The 17075-nt window shown below is 48.2% G+C and overlaps 1 protein-coding gene across 1 annotated transcript in view; it reads right to left on the bottom strand.

The window, feature by feature from the left end:
- ASPG (asparaginase) overlaps positions 1-17075 on the bottom strand; it is a 73447-nt gene that overhangs the window by 3712 nt on the left and 52660 nt on the right. Inside the window, exons 10-14 of the mRNA XM_073638631.1 lie at positions 11297-11416; positions 10087-10182; positions 7598-7761; positions 3645-3731; positions 434-533 (exon numbers count right to left, since the gene is read on the bottom strand). Of these exons, the coding sequence (XP_073494732.1) occupies positions 434-533; positions 3645-3731; positions 7598-7761; positions 10087-10182; positions 11297-11416 (567 nt within the window). The remainder of the gene's footprint in view (positions 1-433; positions 534-3644; positions 3732-7597; positions 7762-10086; positions 10183-11296; positions 11417-17075) is intronic.

The raw sequence follows: 17075 nt of genomic DNA, 5'->3' as shown, positions 1-17075 counted from the left end.
TTCCCTGTATTCTTCTACGGCAGCCTAAGAAAAGCATGGAAAAACTGTCTGTAAGTACAAAATCCCAGCGTTTCCACTCTAGAAATTCCTGCGATTGCAGGCGAAAGCGCAGGTCTCCCGGCCCAAACTAACAGCGTCACATTTGGTTATGAGGCTGAGAGCAGCAGCAGGCCGGGAGACTATAATGTATGGCTGCTACAAGGTGATGTGAATCTAGCCTAAGGTGCAATACCAGACAATGCCCATGCATAAGAGTGGCGCTGTGGAGCAGTTCTGCCAGACCAGGCTTTTTGGGCTTCATCTATTCCATGTTTGCCCATCTTCACACTGACAGAGGCTGCTGGATTCTTTTCGTTATACATTATGCAGCTCGCGCCTGTTCACACATGCTTTGTTCAGTTTGCAGGTACTGGTCAGTTTTTTGTGGACTTACAACTTGATACGCAGTCTGCCCATCATAACCGGCTTGGTCCATGTCCACTCCGGCCAGCGCCCAGGCGGTTAACCCATCGACGTCGCCGCTGGCGGCCAGGCTGGAGAACAGAATGGAAAGGGGTTAGGTCACATCATCGTGGCCATCGAGCAGAGGTAAATTTCAAGTTTTAGCTTTAACTTTTATAAAGTTTTTTTCATTCACCCAATAGTTGTGGAAACGCCGGCGGACAGGTGGGCTGCGATACACTGGAAAATGCTTTCTCCAAAGGGTTGAACCTTGTAAGACGCTTCGGCCGAATCTTCCCCATCATAAATGATGCATTGCATCAAGTAGAAGTTCTGTATTACAATGTGTCACCTTACGTCTCTCCACCCATCTCGAAACTACAACTCCCAACATGTCCTGACAGAGCCGCACTTTCCAACCTGTTACAAAATTACCACCGGTGTCCTCCTCTAAGAAATGGTTTTGTAGGACGTGCGCCAATATCTGATGGTTACTACAAACGTCTCTCAATACTTCAGGCACAGTTTTAGTGTTTGTCATTAGGCCCTGCGTCCCACTGACAACACTTCCTGCTCTGCTGCCTAGAAGAAGCAGAGACACACAGCTGCATCTCACTAAATTAGAATATAATCAGTTCAACACAAAAAGTGAAACTCCTATATTATATAGAGTCATTACACACAGAGTGATCTATTATATAGAGTCATTACACACAGAGTGATCTATTATATAGAGTCATTACACACAGAGTGATCTATTATATAGAGTCATTACACACAGAGGGATCTATTATATAGAGTCATTACACACAGAGTGATCTATTTCAAGTGTTTATTTCTGTTAATGTTGATGATTATGGCTTACAGCCAATGAAAATACAAAAGTCATTATCTCAGTAAATTAGAATACTTTATAACAACAGCTTGGAAAATGATTTTAAAATCTGAAATGTCCTACTGAAATGTATGTTCAGTAAATGCCCTCAATACTTGGTCGGGCTCCTTTTGCATCAATTCCTGCATCAATGCGGCAATGTGGCATGGAGGCGATCAGCCTGTGGCACTGCTGAGGGGTTATGGAAGCCCAGGTGGCTTTGATAGCCGCCTTCAGCTCGTCTGCATTGTTGGGTCTGGTGTCTCTCATCTTCCTCTTGACAATACCCTATAGATTCTCTATAATAGATTTTCTATGGGGTTAAGATCAGGCGAGTTTGCTGCCAATCAAGCACAGTGATACTGTTGTGTATAAACCAGGTATTGGTACTTTTGGCCGTGTGGACAGGGGCCAAGTCCTGCTGGAGAATGACATTTCCATCCCCAAAAAGCTTGTCGGCAGAGGGAAGCATGAAGTGCTCTAAAATTTCCTGGTAGACGGCTGCTCTGACTTTGGTCTTGATAAAACACAGTGGACCTACACCAGCAGATGACATGGCCCCCCAAACCATCACTGATTGTGGAAACTTCACACTAGACCTCCAGCAGCTTGGATTGTGGCCCCTCCACTCTTCCTCCAGACTCTGGGACCTTGTGGAGTGTGTCAATGACTGCCTTCTGGACATCTGTCAAGTCAGCAGTCTTCTCCATGATTGTGAAGCCTACTGAAACAGACTAAGGGACCCTTTTAAATGCTTATGAAGTCTTTGCAGGTGATTTTTGTTAATTATTTAAATTTACTAAGATAATGACTTTTGGGTTTTCATTGGCTGTAAGCCATAATCATCAACATTAACAGAAATAAACACATGAAATAGATCACTTTGTTTGTAATGACTCTATATAATATATATGAGTTTCACTTTTTGTATTGAAGAACTGAAGTAAATTAACTTTTTGATAATATTCTAATTTAGTGAGATGCACCTGTAGATATGGCAGTGGTTCCATAGTTTCCATCCAGTTTTCCATGAAAGTAACAAAAAGCTGGATCTGTTTAGAAACAAAGCAATACCTGATGCAGACTTTAGTTTTTTTCCCCTTTTGTGAAGGATTCGTTTTTAGTAGTGTTTCTGAACAGCAGCAGATAAATAACGGTGTTCCATTTCCCATAGACATCAATATAAAAACATGGCCGAACCCACCAATATCGTATAACAGCAATGTATAGAGGCCCCAGACAGACGATGGGGGAAGAAGGATCTGGCGAGTTACATTTTAGCGGCCGATCCTTTTGTTCTCTGGGAGATGAGCTGCCGCCGGTCTGATAGACATAGCTCCGGTGGTCTCGGGGAAGATAGAGACCAGATCTCCTTTACATGGGGTCTCTTTATTATTGGATTGGCCCATTTCTATGTTGGAGACACTTCAGAAGTGAAGACTTCCTTAGCTGTGCAGGAGGGGACGTGTATAACCCTAACCCTCTAATCAGCTGACTACGCACGGACCTTTGGGGTAATGAGGTGCCTAAATACTACACCACACTTGTCCCCAGGTTGGATCCGGTATTACAGCTCAAGTTATGGGGCCGGGCTGCAGAACCAGACCCATGGAACAAAGCAGCCATGATTACCTCATTCGGTAGGATCCCTTTAAGGCCGGCTTTCTCATGTAAACTAGCAACTTTATAAATGTCTCTTTTGTGAACCTCCCCTTTAAGGACGGCATATACTTATGTCAGGTGATACGCCGGCCGGACTGAGCAGTGCACATATCGCGCTCGCACGTCTGATGTCCTGGCAGGGAAGGAATGTATTCACAGACTGAGTGAACCAGTCCGTCAGGATGAGCGGCGTGTAGTGTGCACAGGAATGTGCGAGCCTCTCCCCATATACAGTGCAGGAACGCAGCACAGTACCGGGGCCGAGCGCTTCCCGAGTGACCCGGCCTGCACCGTATCCTGCACATAGTCACTCCCCGAGGGATCAATAAACTCACCAATCACAACAATCCGAGAAGTGATGGCAATGAGCACAGCAGGGTCGTCAGGCCACCGAAATATCCAAAGTGACCAAGGTCAGAAATGACCAGGGATTGTGCCAATGTGTGAAACCGGTCATCCAGCGTCTCACAAGTCTGCATTAGCGGCTGACCACCACGTGCCTTAAAAACTGTTCCAGCATTGTTCTCAATGTTGCGACGTCCCTCTATTGTTACTCCTGGCCACTATCTTTTACTAATCAGACATGTCCGGAGAGCTGACGCGGCCTCCACAGAACCTCTTCCTGTCTTGGCGTGCTGGTACACCCTGGTGATCTGCCAGCACTTACCTGCAGAGTTCGGTGCCGCTGTGCTCCAGCTCCTCCCAGGAAAGGTGAGCGCCCGTCTGCCGCAGCAGCTTGATCACCTCAATTTGTCTAGAAAATATAAATAAATCCATTACTCCGCAGCTCATTATTGCAAGCAATGGACGCCACAGGCTCATGTAAAACGATCAATAAAAGAGCAACGATCGGTGGTTAGATGGTGCGCGTGCGCTCCCTGGGGCAGGAAATGCCTGGGTACATGGGTGTCTATGGCCAGTTTTATGCCCCTTTCCTATATACCATGGACAGTGCCGTGTATCTGGAGATGCGCCTCTCCGGCATCATGCAAGGATACGATTACATTGCCTGCAAAAATGGTTGAGAAGAGGACATGCATCGAGTGCGAGGGGATGGAGTTTCTGCATCTGCAAATAACGGACAGGGTTGTGTGTGAATATGCCCCGATTCACACGATGCCGGATGAGAAAATATTTCTAAGTATTGGCCCAGCCTTTAGAGTTGTATTTTGCATGACTCCCACTAGTGTGCATGGCCACTATTCGCACAGGTCTTGTTTTTTTTTTTAAGTCACTTAGTGTTTTTCAAAATGTTGAAAAAACATTTTTTTTCAACTTCCTGGTGTATATACAATCACCGCAGGAGGGGGGAGATTTCGAGGACATTTGCAACAAATTTTAGGGAATTTTTAAAAACAATGAATCAAGTGAAAACATCCAGAAACCCGAAATTACAGCCACAAAAAGTTTTAAACGGCATAAAATAGACTTCAAAAATTGTGCAAAAGGAAAGATGAACTTGGAGCAAAAACAGGTGCAAAACACCAAAAAGTTGGCAATAAATAGATGCAATAATGAATGAATGGGTCTCTTAGTCTTTTTACTCATCCACACGCTCTTTATGACTGGACTCTGCAGCACGTACAGTTTTTATGTCTCTGCCGTATATACACTACTATTAAATTCCTGCAAAAAAAAAAGAAAAATAATAATGGTCTTGTATTTATGGTTTTGTTTTTTTTCTTTCCCCCAAGGTGGAATGCCCCCCCCCCCCCTGCATATCAGCGTTCATAGATCTATGCACATTTTGGGGTCCCCTATAGGTTGCAAGTCCTGGGAGGAAAGAAAACAAGCAGAGCCTGCATTATATAATCCCAGCCCGACAAGCCCGTGCAGGAGCGCCCCACGCTGCGATCCTGTCCCAACGTGTCACCCTGGAATACGTAATGACAGCGGCGTGGTATCCAGCCTCAGAACAGGGCTGGTACTGATAACTTTCATGTAGGAATCTTCCATAAGGACCCGAGGCGCTGCGGGTGAGGCTCTGGCCGGGTGTGGCACCGCAGGACGACTTTCTCACATTAGTGAAGTTCAACTCTTGCACAGAAAAATCAAGTTTAACTTTTTTGCTTCAAATGCAAAAATGAAGGTGCAGAACAGTGACCAGAGGGAAGAGTCATATGTAAAAGGGTGATCACAAAGGTCTATATTTAATAGGGTCGCCTAAAAAATAAGCTGATGAGAGGGCGAGCTGCTGCGGGGACCCCAGAAATCAGGAGTGATCTGTAGAGGAACCCTGGAGCAAGTGTGCAGCGCCTCCACAGGGAAAGTGAAGCATTACATTGTGCCCAATAAGGGGTCGTTGTAAATGCTTAAAAAAAAAGCAAACCTCGGATTGTCTAATATTTCTGGGGGTTGGCGTCTCCTGTTCAGGGCAATCATCTATTAGCCGGAATTGAGATTGGTTGTCTCTCATCATGGAGGACTAGGTGGTGATGGGTAATACTTCAACCCCCCCTGTGATGGCGCTGCGAGAAAACCGAACACTTGCTGCTGGATTCCCCAACTGATTCCAGCCGATCACTTAGGGTCCCAGAATCAACAGCTTCAACAACTTCTCTTCAAACCAAAAGTTTATGCATTTTACGTTACTTATGCTGTATATTCACACAACCAAAACCACAGGCCAATGTCTGCATGATTTATAGGGTACGACCTCCGTATACCCACAGAATGGAGCCGCCATGGTCCACCACATTGGGCATGGGTTTTTTCATTTTGTGCCAGCTGCAAAGTGAAATCCCAGCCTTATAGTTTGATCCATATTTTCTGTGCAGGAGAAAAATAATGGTGGCCGGGGCAGTCTTCTCAAGAGACCCCATGGAAGTGACATGGGGTAAATAAGCCGATGATTGCTACAGGAGGCATCAAGTGTGTCGACAGCGGCTGCATTAGGAAGGTGGATCCACCTTTAAGCATCTGTTGTCCGTACATGTCTACATGACGAGCTTACAGAATAAACTTTATTCAGATTCCTGGTTTCTTTTTTTCATTATTTTTTAGGTCAATTATAAAAGTGAAGAGCTTTTGAATCTATGAATAATGAATGCACAGCGAGTAGTGAGGCCGGGTCCAGGCGGCCGAACAAATACTTAGTGCAGTTATTACTGCTGTTCTGCGCTGCAATTTGTGCATGCTGCTAAAGTCGCTTGTGTGCACTAGTACCTAGGCCAGCGCTGGTCAGGGTGTGGCCGCTGCACACACAGACCATACACTGACCCCAAATAGTGCCATCTGAACGAGGCCAAGCGTGCAGCCATATGGGTGAGGGCTATATCAAGGGGTGTGAGGAGCGGCCCATATACTAAAGACTTTTCCAGCACGGAGCACAGATTTTCGATGATCTTCTTGTTGTGTTTTGTTAGAAATTTGATTGCTGTGTTTTTAATTAGTGATTTGTTGGGGTAGGATCTAATCTGAGGATCTGGATCACGGATAGATCGATGGCATATGGAGTCTTGGAGATCAGTACCGACTGGGCTGGATGAACGTGCTAGAGTTGTGGGATATGTCGTTGGGATTTAAACTTTCTTAAAGGACTGTTGCCACTGGATACCTGTGCTTCCATCATTTTACCTGTCATCTGGAGGATTGTGGACTGTGACTACAGACTATACTGGCTAGAGATACGAAATCTATGGGCCAACCAAAAGTTGAGAGACAGTGAGTATCGCCTGGCACAAAGGCAGTGGAACTACCGCCCCATGGAGGGGATCTTGTGGACTGAGACAATTGTATTTTGGACATTTACCTGGTATGGTAGTATTACCATGGATATAAGGAATAAGATATTGTTGCATCGTTAACCTGCCTAGGTGATTATTAAAACCCGACAATCTCAGATCTTCACAAGGGGGTTCACCATTAATCAGCCAAGTGAGCACTTCACCTCTGGCAGCACCCGTACTGACTAATGGATGGCATTTTTTTATATGAATGGCACCTTAGCGCTTTTCCAATTCAATTGGTAGAGGCACAAATTCATATTTTTGCATTTAGGCAATGAAAAAGTCTGGATGCTCTTCCAGCTTGAGCTGGTAACCTTCCCACTAGGCCGGCGACTACCTGTGCTGTAGAGACACAGGTTGGAGACCGTGGACCTACAACTTTACTATTAACAGGTACTAACAATACAATAATTAAATTGATGGCATATCCTTAGGATAGGTCATCAATGTCTGATCGGTCTGGACCCAACAGCCGGTACCCCCGCCGATCAGCAGTTATCAGTGTAGATGGCCAGAAGTACTCACTTGCCAAGCTGCTCAGTCTCCTTGTAGTGGCTGCACAGGGTACTGCACATCCGCCTACTATTCAAATCAACATGAGGCGGATGTGTAGTACCCTGCGGCGGCCACTACAAGTAGACGGACAGCTCCGCAAGTAAGTACTTCAGCGATAACAGCTGATAGGTGGGCATGCTGGGTGTCAGACCCCGACCGATCCGACATTTGATGACCTATTCTAAGGATAGGCCATCAATGTAAAAGTAGTGAACAACCATTTTAATGGGGCTCTCTATACATCTGCCAGGTTATGTGGCCTGGTCCAAAATGTGTGAGAGTAAAAATATAACTACAGTAGTTCGTATGGCTGGGATTTACACAAGAAGTCAATTACCTGAACTTCACTGCGTTCATCAACGGCGTGTCTCCGTAACGGTCCTTGGCGTAGACCGTAGCGCCATTATTGAGCAGATACTGGACCACCTGGTAGTGTCCCTCACAGGAAGCCACATGTAACGGAGTCCGACCATCATAGTCCTCACTGCTTAAATTAGCCCCCTGGAGAAAAAGAATAAGCAGGATTCAAATCTATCCTTTATGGCCGCCCACACATCCAGAGCATCAGGGGAACATATGGAAATCATGGCACCAAGACTTCTTTCCATACATACAATGCACATATGGGTACACAGCCTGCAATATATCTAAGGTATACTACAGAGTAGGTCCTGAAAATGCCAAATTATGACAATCTCTCTGCAGATATGCAGAGGGGGAAAGTGGAGTACTATATAGTATTCATATATATGGATCCATCATCTGGCAGACTTGGGTTCTCCATGTCTATATGTAGTATTGCATGGTGTTCAGTATACAGTCATGGCCAAAAGTTTTGAGAATGACACCAAAATTATATTTTCCCATGATCTGCTGGCCTCTGGTTTTTATTAGTGTTTGTCTGATGTTTATATCACATACAGAAATATAATTGCAATCATATTATGAGCACCAATAGGTTATATTTACAGTTAAAATGAGTTAATGCAGCAAGTCAATATTTGCAGTGTTGCCCCTTCTTCTTCAAGACCTCTGTAGTTCTCCCTGGCATGCTCTCAATCAACTTTTGGACCAAATCCTGACTGATAGCAGTCCATTCTTGCATAATCAATGCTTGCATTTTGCCAGAATTTGTTGGTTTTTGTTTGTCCACCCGTCTCTTGATGATTGACCACAAGTTCTCAATGGGATTAAGATCTGGGGAGTTTCCAGGCCATGGACCCAAAATCTCTATGTTTTGTTCCATGAGCCATTTAGTTATCACCTTTGCTTTATGGCAAGGTGCTCCATCATGCTGGAAAAGGCATTGTTGGGCGCCAAACTGCTCATGGACGGTTGGGAGAAGTTGCTCTTGGAGGACATTCTGGTACCATTCTTTATTCATGGCTGTGTTTTTAGGCAAGACTGTGAGTGAGCTGATTCCCTTGGCTGAGAAGCAACCCCACACATGAATGGTTTCAGGATGCTTTACAGTTGGCATGAGACAAGACTGGTGGTAGCGCTCACCTCTTCTTCTCTGAATAAGCTGTTTTCCAGATGTCCCAAACAATCGAAAAGGGGATTCATCAGAGAAAATGACTTTGCCCCAGTCCTCAGCAGTCCACTCCCTGTACCTTTTGCAGAATATCAGTCGGTCCCTGATGTTTTTTCTGGAGAGAAGTGGCTTCTTTGCTGCCCTCCTTGAAACCAGCCCTTGCTCAAAGAGTCTCCGCCTCACAGTGCGTGCAGAAGCACTCACACCAGCCTGCTGCCATTCCTGAGCAAGCTCGGCACTGCTGGTAGTCCCATCCCGCAGCTGAAACAGTTTTAAGATACGGTCCTGGCGCTTGCTGGTCTTTCTTGGGCGCCCTGGAGCCTTTTTGACAACAATGGAAGCTCTCTCCTTGAAGTTCTTGATGATGCAATAGATTGTTGACTGAGGTGCAATCTTTGTAGCTGCGATACTCTTCCCTGTTAGGCCATTTTTGTGCAGTGCAATGATGGCTCCACGTGTTTCTTTAGAGATAACCATGGTTAACTGAAGAGAAACAATGATACCAAGAACCAGCCTCCTTTTAAAGTGTCCAGTGATGTCATTCTTACTTAATCATGGCTGATAGATCCATTAACACAGGTGTGGGTGTTGATGAGGACAGGGCTGGCAATCAGTCACTAAAATGATGTTAGCTGCTCCTTTTAAGGCAGGACTGCAATGATGTTGGAATGTGTTTTGGGGGTTAAAGTTCATTTTCTGGGCAAATATTGACTTTGCAAGTACAGTAATTGCTGTTAAGCTGATCACTCTTTGACATTCAGGAGTATATGCAAATTGCCATTACAAAAAATGAAGCAGTAAACTTTGGAAAAATTACTATTTGTCTCATTCTCAATACTTTTGGCCATGACTGTATATTACATGGACGACCCAATATTATGGATCTAAGAGTAGAAAACTTCCTCAATGGCAGCGACATACACTTAAATGACAACCCCTTCAACTATTATTTTGCTCGCTTATATATCGCCATATTATTCCACAGCATTATCCTCACTGACCCCATTGGGGCTCACAATTTACATTTCCTATCAGTATGTCTTTGGAATGTAGGAGGAAACCGGAGAACCAGGAGGAAACCCACACAAACACGGGGAGAACATACAAACTCCTTGCAGATGTCATCCTTGGTGGGATTGGAACCCAGGACCCCAGTGCTGCAAGGCTGCGGTGCTAACCACTGAGCCACTGTGTTGGCCCATCTGTTTCATGATGACACATACTGGTGGCAGGCTCATGTAATGCGAATACTAATGATGAACCCTCCCTACATAAGCTGACAGTAGTATTACCATGTCCCTAATTGCTTCCAGGGCATTAATGTCTCCAGTCTTAGCCGCTGCGCAGGCCAGAGCCGGGGTGAGAGCGTCTCTGACCGCCTCCAATTCCTGCAACAGAGAAGAAGTGATAGTCAGTGACATCGTACAATACATACAGGTATGCTAAAAGCACAAAACCAATGGTCGGCCATACAATTCTTGCTTCCTAAATACAATTAGTTTACAATGGCATTGGGAATACTTTTGGGGAGAAGTTAAATGCTGGTGGGACACAACATCCAGCATGCCCTGATTGCCAGCAGCACGCTGGGGAGTTGGGTGGGGGTCCCATTACATTAGAGCTGCTGGTGGGACAACACCCAGCATGCCCCTGATAGCCGACAGCACGCTGGGAGTTGGGTGGGGTTCCCATTACATTAGAGCTGCTGGTGGGACAACACCCAGAATGCCTTGATTGCCAGCGGCACGCTGGGAGCTGGGTGGTGGGTCCCATTAAATTAGAGTTGCTGGTGGGACAACACCCAGAATGCCCTGATTACCAGCGGCACGCTAGGAGTTGGATGGGGGTCCCATTATATTAGAGCTGCTGGTGGGACACAACACCCAGAATGCCCTGATTGCCAGCAGCACACTGGGAGTTTGGTGGGGGTCCCATTACATTAGAGCTGCTGGTGGGACACAACACCCAGAATGCCCTGATTGCCAGCAGCACACTGGGAGTTTGGTGGGGGTCCCATTACATTAGAGCTGCTGGTGGGACACAACACCCAGAATGCCCTGATTGCCAGCAGCACACTGGGAGTTTGGTGGGGGTCCCATTACATTAGAGCTGCTGGTGGGACACAACACCCAGAATGCCCTGATTGCCAGCAGCACACTGGGAGTTGGGTCCCATTGCACTAGAACAGACGTCTCCTGTAGCTGTTCAGCCCTTGAGAAACTACAATTGCAAGCATGCCCTGACAATCCCATGCGGGGGGAAGTAGCTGGACAGCCACAGACTGGAGACCCCGGCACTGGCGAGTGCTGCAGGGTTACTATACAGACTGCTGTGCAGTAGAGGGATGCCGCCCTGTGTCCGCTCTCTGCTGCGGGGTTTGCACTTTTACATGTAGCGCCGACACAACTTCCCACCAGGGGCCACTGATAATATGAAGAAAGGAAACTTACTTACATAGGTGCAATTATAAAAATGTAACTTGAGTTTCCGATGAGACTGTACCTCCTTGCAGCTCACACCGACAGACTTGGCAACAACCTGAATGAACTTGCTGTCTCTCAGGGAGATCTTGGCTCCTGTCGCGCTGACCGTCATCTCCCCCCTGAGGTTCTCATACAGCATCTACAAAAAACACGTTGTATGCTAAATCACCGGTTTATTACCATTATGCCATTAACTGCTCCCTGGTAGCAGCAGACACGCATGGGGGCAGGTCGTTGTCTCACTGCAGAAAGTGGGAGCAGGTCAGTGTCTCTCTGCTCCTGCTCTCCTGTCCGTTATGATAGGCTGTCAGCTCAGGACAGGAAAGACATTGCACAATGGCAAGTGCTGTAAGTTGGCAACAAAAAGGCCCAGCACCTATAGTGCTGGCAGAATGTGACAAGTTAAAATAAAATGACGGTATCCGGACATACAAGACTGGTATGTGCACCCCATGCCAGGTAAGCTTTACAGTGGATGTCCACTATATCGTCATCAGCAATACAGCTGATTGGTGACTATGCTGGGTGCATAGAGCCGGGACAGTGGAGCGCCAATCACTGTGTAGTGGCTGCTCTGGGGTACTACAGATCCACTTCTATTTATATGAATGGGAGCAGAGCGGCAGTACAGCCACAGCCACTACTGGGTGTACAGGACAGGCTGCTCCGGCTCTGGACATGGGTCACATCGATCTGTGCTGCAAACCACTGACAGGATCCACGTCAGACCCCACTGGGCGGATAACGAGATATCCTAAGGACAGGTTATTATTTAATTAGAAGACAATCCATTTAAGTGCTGTGACCCCCTTTACTAATTTTTCCTGCCCAGCAGCACTCTTCTGCACCCCCGTACCCTGGTCACTTATAGGGTTATTCCCCTCTTTACAGATGTATACTGCCGGAAGGGGCTTCTAAAAAAAAAAAAAAAAAGGAGATTTTTGTGTAAAATCTCTTTCTCTTAGCCTCTAATTGGGGGACACAGGACCTTGGGTGTTCTGCTGCTGTCCACTAGGAGGCGACACTATGCATAATCTGAAGAAGATTAACAGTGGCTCCTACTCTGCAGTATACACCCCGGGACGGCGTCAGCCTTCTCAAGTTTTGTGCAAAAGCAATAGGAGGAACGTAACATGGATAACATAATCATGCCTATAAGAAGGCAACTATGTACAAGCTCAAAAAAAAAAAAAAAATGAGAACCCAACATAATAACGGCCCGAAAAGGGAGACAGGGTGGGAACTGTGTCACCCAATTAGAGGGTAAGAGAAAGAGATTTTACGGTGAGTACACAAAAATCTCCTTTACTCTGTCGCCTCATTGGGGGACACAGGACCATGGGACGTCCCAAAGCAGTCCCTGGGTGGGAAGTAACGGACGAATATTGTGTAGAAGGGTCCCTACAATTGGGGTACCGCTGCCTGCAGAACACGTCTGCCCAGGCTCGCATCTGCTGAGGACTGGGTATGAACCCTGTAGTGTTTGGTAAACGTGTGTAGACTAGTCCAGGTGGCTGCCTTACACACTTGTTGTGCCGAAGCCTGGTGCCGAATGGCCCAGGAGGCCCCTACCGCACGTGGAGAGTGTGACGTAATACCTGCTGGAAGAGGAGAATTTTTGAGGCGGTAGGCCTCTTGTATGGTGGATTTGATCCACCTGGAAAGGGTAGCTTTGGAAGCTGGCAGACCATAGCAGCCGCCTTCCAGAAGAAGGAAAAGAGAATCAGACTTCCGGAAGGGCGCAGTCCTAGACACATAGATACGCAATGCCCTGACAAGGTCAAGCGTATGCAGAGCCTTCTCCACTCTATGAACCGGGACCGGACAGAGGGATGGCAGTGAAATTTCCTCATTGAGGTGGAAGTTGGACACAACCTTCGGAAGGAAGGATGGGACCGTACGGAGAACTACCTTGTCCTGGTAAAAAGCCAGGAAGGGCCGTCTGTAGGAGAGTGCTGTCAGTTCAGACACCTCGCGTAGCGAGGTGATTGCCACCAGGAAAACCACTTTCTGGGATAGAAGGCAGAGTGGGACTTCCCTAAGGGGTTCAAAGGGTGTTTCCTGCAATGCTGCACCAGGTTGAGGTCCCACGTTTCTAGTGGTCGTCTGTAGGGCGGAACTAATCTGGAAACCCCCTGAAGAAATGTCCGCACTTGCGGCTTGTTAGCAATGCACCTCTGAAAAAGCACTGAGAGAGCTGACACCTGGCTCTTAAGGGAGGCCAGGGACAGTCTGTCCTCCAGACTCAATTGGAGAAACCCAAGTACCCTGGGGAGGGAATAAGGGAATGGGGTCTGGCCACGAGATTCACACCAGGTAAAGAAGGCTTTCCAGGTACGGTAATAAATCTTAGCAGAGGTTGGCTTCCGTGCCCTGATCATAGTTCCAATGACGTCAGGCGAGAACCCTGACTGGGTTAGAACCCAGGTCTCAATGGCCACGCCGTCAAATTGAGGGCCCCTGAGTTCTGGTGGTAGAACGGGCCTTGTGACAGAAGATCCGGGCGGTCGGGGAGAAGCCAGGGGAAGTCTGCTGTGACCTGTACGATGTCGGCGTACCATGTACGTCTGGGCCAGTCCGGTGCGATTAGGATGGTTGGAACTCCCTCTTGCTTGATCTTCCTCACCACTCTGGATATAAGGGGGGGGGGGGGGAAGAGGTGGAAAAATGTACAGGAGCTGGGTCCAGTCCTGAACCAGGGCGTCAACTCCTAGCGCCCGCGGGTCGTGAGTTCTGGCCATGAAGTTGGAGACCTTGGCATTGAAGTGGGATGCCATTATGTCCACGTCCGGAGTCCCCCAGCGATGGCAGATCTGTCGAAAAACTTCGGGATGGAGAGACCACTCTCCAGAGTCCATTCCTTGCCGGCTGAGGAAGTTTGCTTCCCAGTTGTCCACACCCGGAATGTGGACCGCAGAGAGAACCGAACCTGTGTCTTCCGCCCAGTGGAGAATGTGTGTCACTTCTCGCATCGCCTGGGCACTGCGGGTTCCCCCTTGGCAATTGTCATATGCCACGGCCGTGGCATTGTACTCTGATGTGAGAGGCTGCTAGTAAGTGATGGAAGGCTCTCAATGCCAGGAGGATGGCATGAATTTCTAAGATGTTGATGGGCATGGTCGCTTCCGCTGGGGACCACTTGCCCTGTGCTCTGTGGTGTAGGTGCACTGCACCCCAACCCGTCAGGCTCACGTCGGTGGTCAGAACCTTCCATTGACCCATGAGAAAGGATTTCCCCTTTGTTAGTGAGGTTGGCTTGAGCCACCAGTGCAGGGACCTCCTGGTTAACAACGTCAGCTTGAACTCCCTGTCGTGAGAAAAAGGGTTCCTGTCCCATGACTTGAGGATGGCTAGTTGGAGAGGCCTGAAGTGAAGCTGGGCAAATGGGACCGCTTCTTTTGCCGCCACCATCCTGCCGAGGACTCATGGCAAACAGGAGAGATCGAGGGGGTTTGCTGAGGAGAGTGCGAACTCCTAGACGGAGAGGCAGTGCCTTGTCCTTGGGAAGGAGCACTAGACCCCTGAAGGTGTTGAACAGCATTCCCAGGAAGGTCAGAGACTGACTCGGGGTTGGTGATGACTTTTGTAGGTTGACTAACCAACCCAGGTGACTCAGAGTGTCGATTGTGATTGAGACGCTGAGCTCGCAGTCCTTGAAGGTGGTAGCCTTGATAAGAAGATCGTCCAGGTATGGAAATACTACTATGCCTCTGGAGTGCAGGACGTCTATGGTGGCTGCCATGACTTTGGTAAACACTCTGGGAGCCGTGGAGAGTCCGAACGGGAGAGCCACGAACTGGTAGTGGTCCTGGTCGATTGCGAACCTGAGAAATCTCTGATGGGCGGGCGCAATTGATATATGCAGGTATGCGTCTTGTATGTCAATGGAGGCGAGAAATTCTCCCTTCTCCATGGACGCAATGATGGACCGAAGGGACTCCATGCGGAAGTGACGTACCCGTACATATTTATTAAGATGTTTTAGGTCCAGTATGGGCCGTACGCCGCCTCCTTTCTAGGGGACTACGAATAAATTGGAGTAGAACCCTCGGAAGCGCTCGGCCGCGGGGACCGGTACTATCAACTCCTGCTTGAAGAAGAAAGGAGACCGCTTGGCGGAAGGCACGAGCCTTGGCTGGCGGTTTTGGGAGAACAGAAAGAAAGTCTGTTTGGTGGGTTGGAAGTGAACTCTATCTTGTATCCCGAAGACACTAGTTCCCTGACCCACCTGTCTTCTGTAATAGGCAGCCAGACTTGATGAAAGAGCAAAAGCCGGCCGCCTACAGGTGGGGTGTCTTCCGGAGTCCGTGAGTCATGATGAGGAGGAAGTCAGATTTTCCTCCTTTGAACTTTCACTGGCCTGCTTTTGACTGCCAGGTCTTGTCCGACTTTTGCGTCGACCGCGAGTTGTCTCTGCGTGGGGCGCGGTTGCTATTTTGTGCTGGCCGCGAGACGGACCAGCCCGAAGAGTTCCGAAAAGGATCGGAATAGAGTTTGGTTGCGCTTCTTGTAAGTGCGTTTGGGTTTCAGTTGGGGGAGAGAAGTACTCTTACCCCCGGTGGCGTTGGATATCATCGTGTCCAACTGTTCACCAAAAAGTCGACCACTGAGGTACGGGAGATGCGTGAGGGACTTCTTTGAGGCTGCATCTGCTTTCCATTCCCGCAGGCAGAGGATACGCCAAATCGTGATGGCGTTTGATGCTATCCCCGCTGCACCCCTTGCAGAACCCAGAGCTGCATGAAGCATGTAATCTGCTACAACTGCTATTTGGGCCGCTTGGTCCGACAGCTCAGGAGCAGATACTTGAAGGCCAGCTTGTAAATTTTGGGCCCAAGCCAGCATGGCCTTGGCAGCCCAAACTGAAACGAATGCGAGCCAGGAAGGCCCCTGCAGCCTCGAAAATTGAACGAGCCATGCGTTCTACCTGCCGGTCTGCTGTGTCCCTGAGGGTTGAGCTATCTGGCAGTGAAAGGAGTGACTGTGCTGCTAGCCTAGAGACTGGGAGATAGACTTCGGGTTGATCTGTCCATTCCTTGGTGGTCTCCTGTGGGAAGGGATACCGCGCCTCCAGATATTTGCGATTGGTAAACTTCTTCTCAGGCTGTGAGAACTGCTTTTTAAGGATTGACTTAAACTCTGGGTGGTCAAATAAGACCTTAGGCGGCTTCAGAAGTCCTTCAAAGGAAATCTTGTGTTGTGGTGCCTCCGGGGGAGGATCAGAAATGTCCAGCACCTGATGGATGGACGATATTACGTCCTCAACTAGCGCTGTATTGCTAGGGGGGATTTGGATCAGAGACCCTTCAGTTTCCTTGTCTGAGTCGGAATCACAGATGCCTTCCGAATCCTGTGTATCGCTAAGGCGTCTCCTGCTGGGTGAACCAGGGTGGAGGCCTTCTCTGGTCGGGGATCGCTGCGGAGAACTGCATTGTCTGTCCCTGGTAGGGGACGGTCTAGATGAACTGGAACTACGGTTTCTCTCCCTAGAAGGGGATTACCGTGTGCTATGGGATGACGCAGATGAACGTGACCTGTGGGTCCGCTTGCATCCTGACCTAGATGTGGATGTGCCCGGGTCGTCATGTCCCCGAGTCGAGCCTTCCCTTTGCTGGGTAGCGTTCATAGCCGAGGCATGACTCTGCAGAGCCTGAAGCAATGTGGAGGTTAGGTTATCTATAGACTGCGTCATAGATTGCGACATCTGAGTGACCCATTCCAGCGTGGCATTAGACACCGAGGTATTGGCAGGGGCTTCTTGGGGCTCTGGCACAGTAGTCTGGATGCAGTCCTGGCAG

Source organism: Phyllobates terribilis, unplaced genomic scaffold (assembly GCF_046119375.1).
Source record: "Phyllobates terribilis strain yellow unplaced genomic scaffold, ASM4611937v1 Scaffold_7__3_contigs__length_470593459, whole genome shotgun sequence".
Classification (NCBI taxonomy): Eukaryota; Metazoa; Chordata; class Amphibia; order Anura; family Dendrobatidae; genus Phyllobates; species Phyllobates terribilis.
The sequence above is the reverse complement of the archived record's forward strand: the minus strand, read 5'-3'. Positions and strand labels throughout refer to the sequence as shown.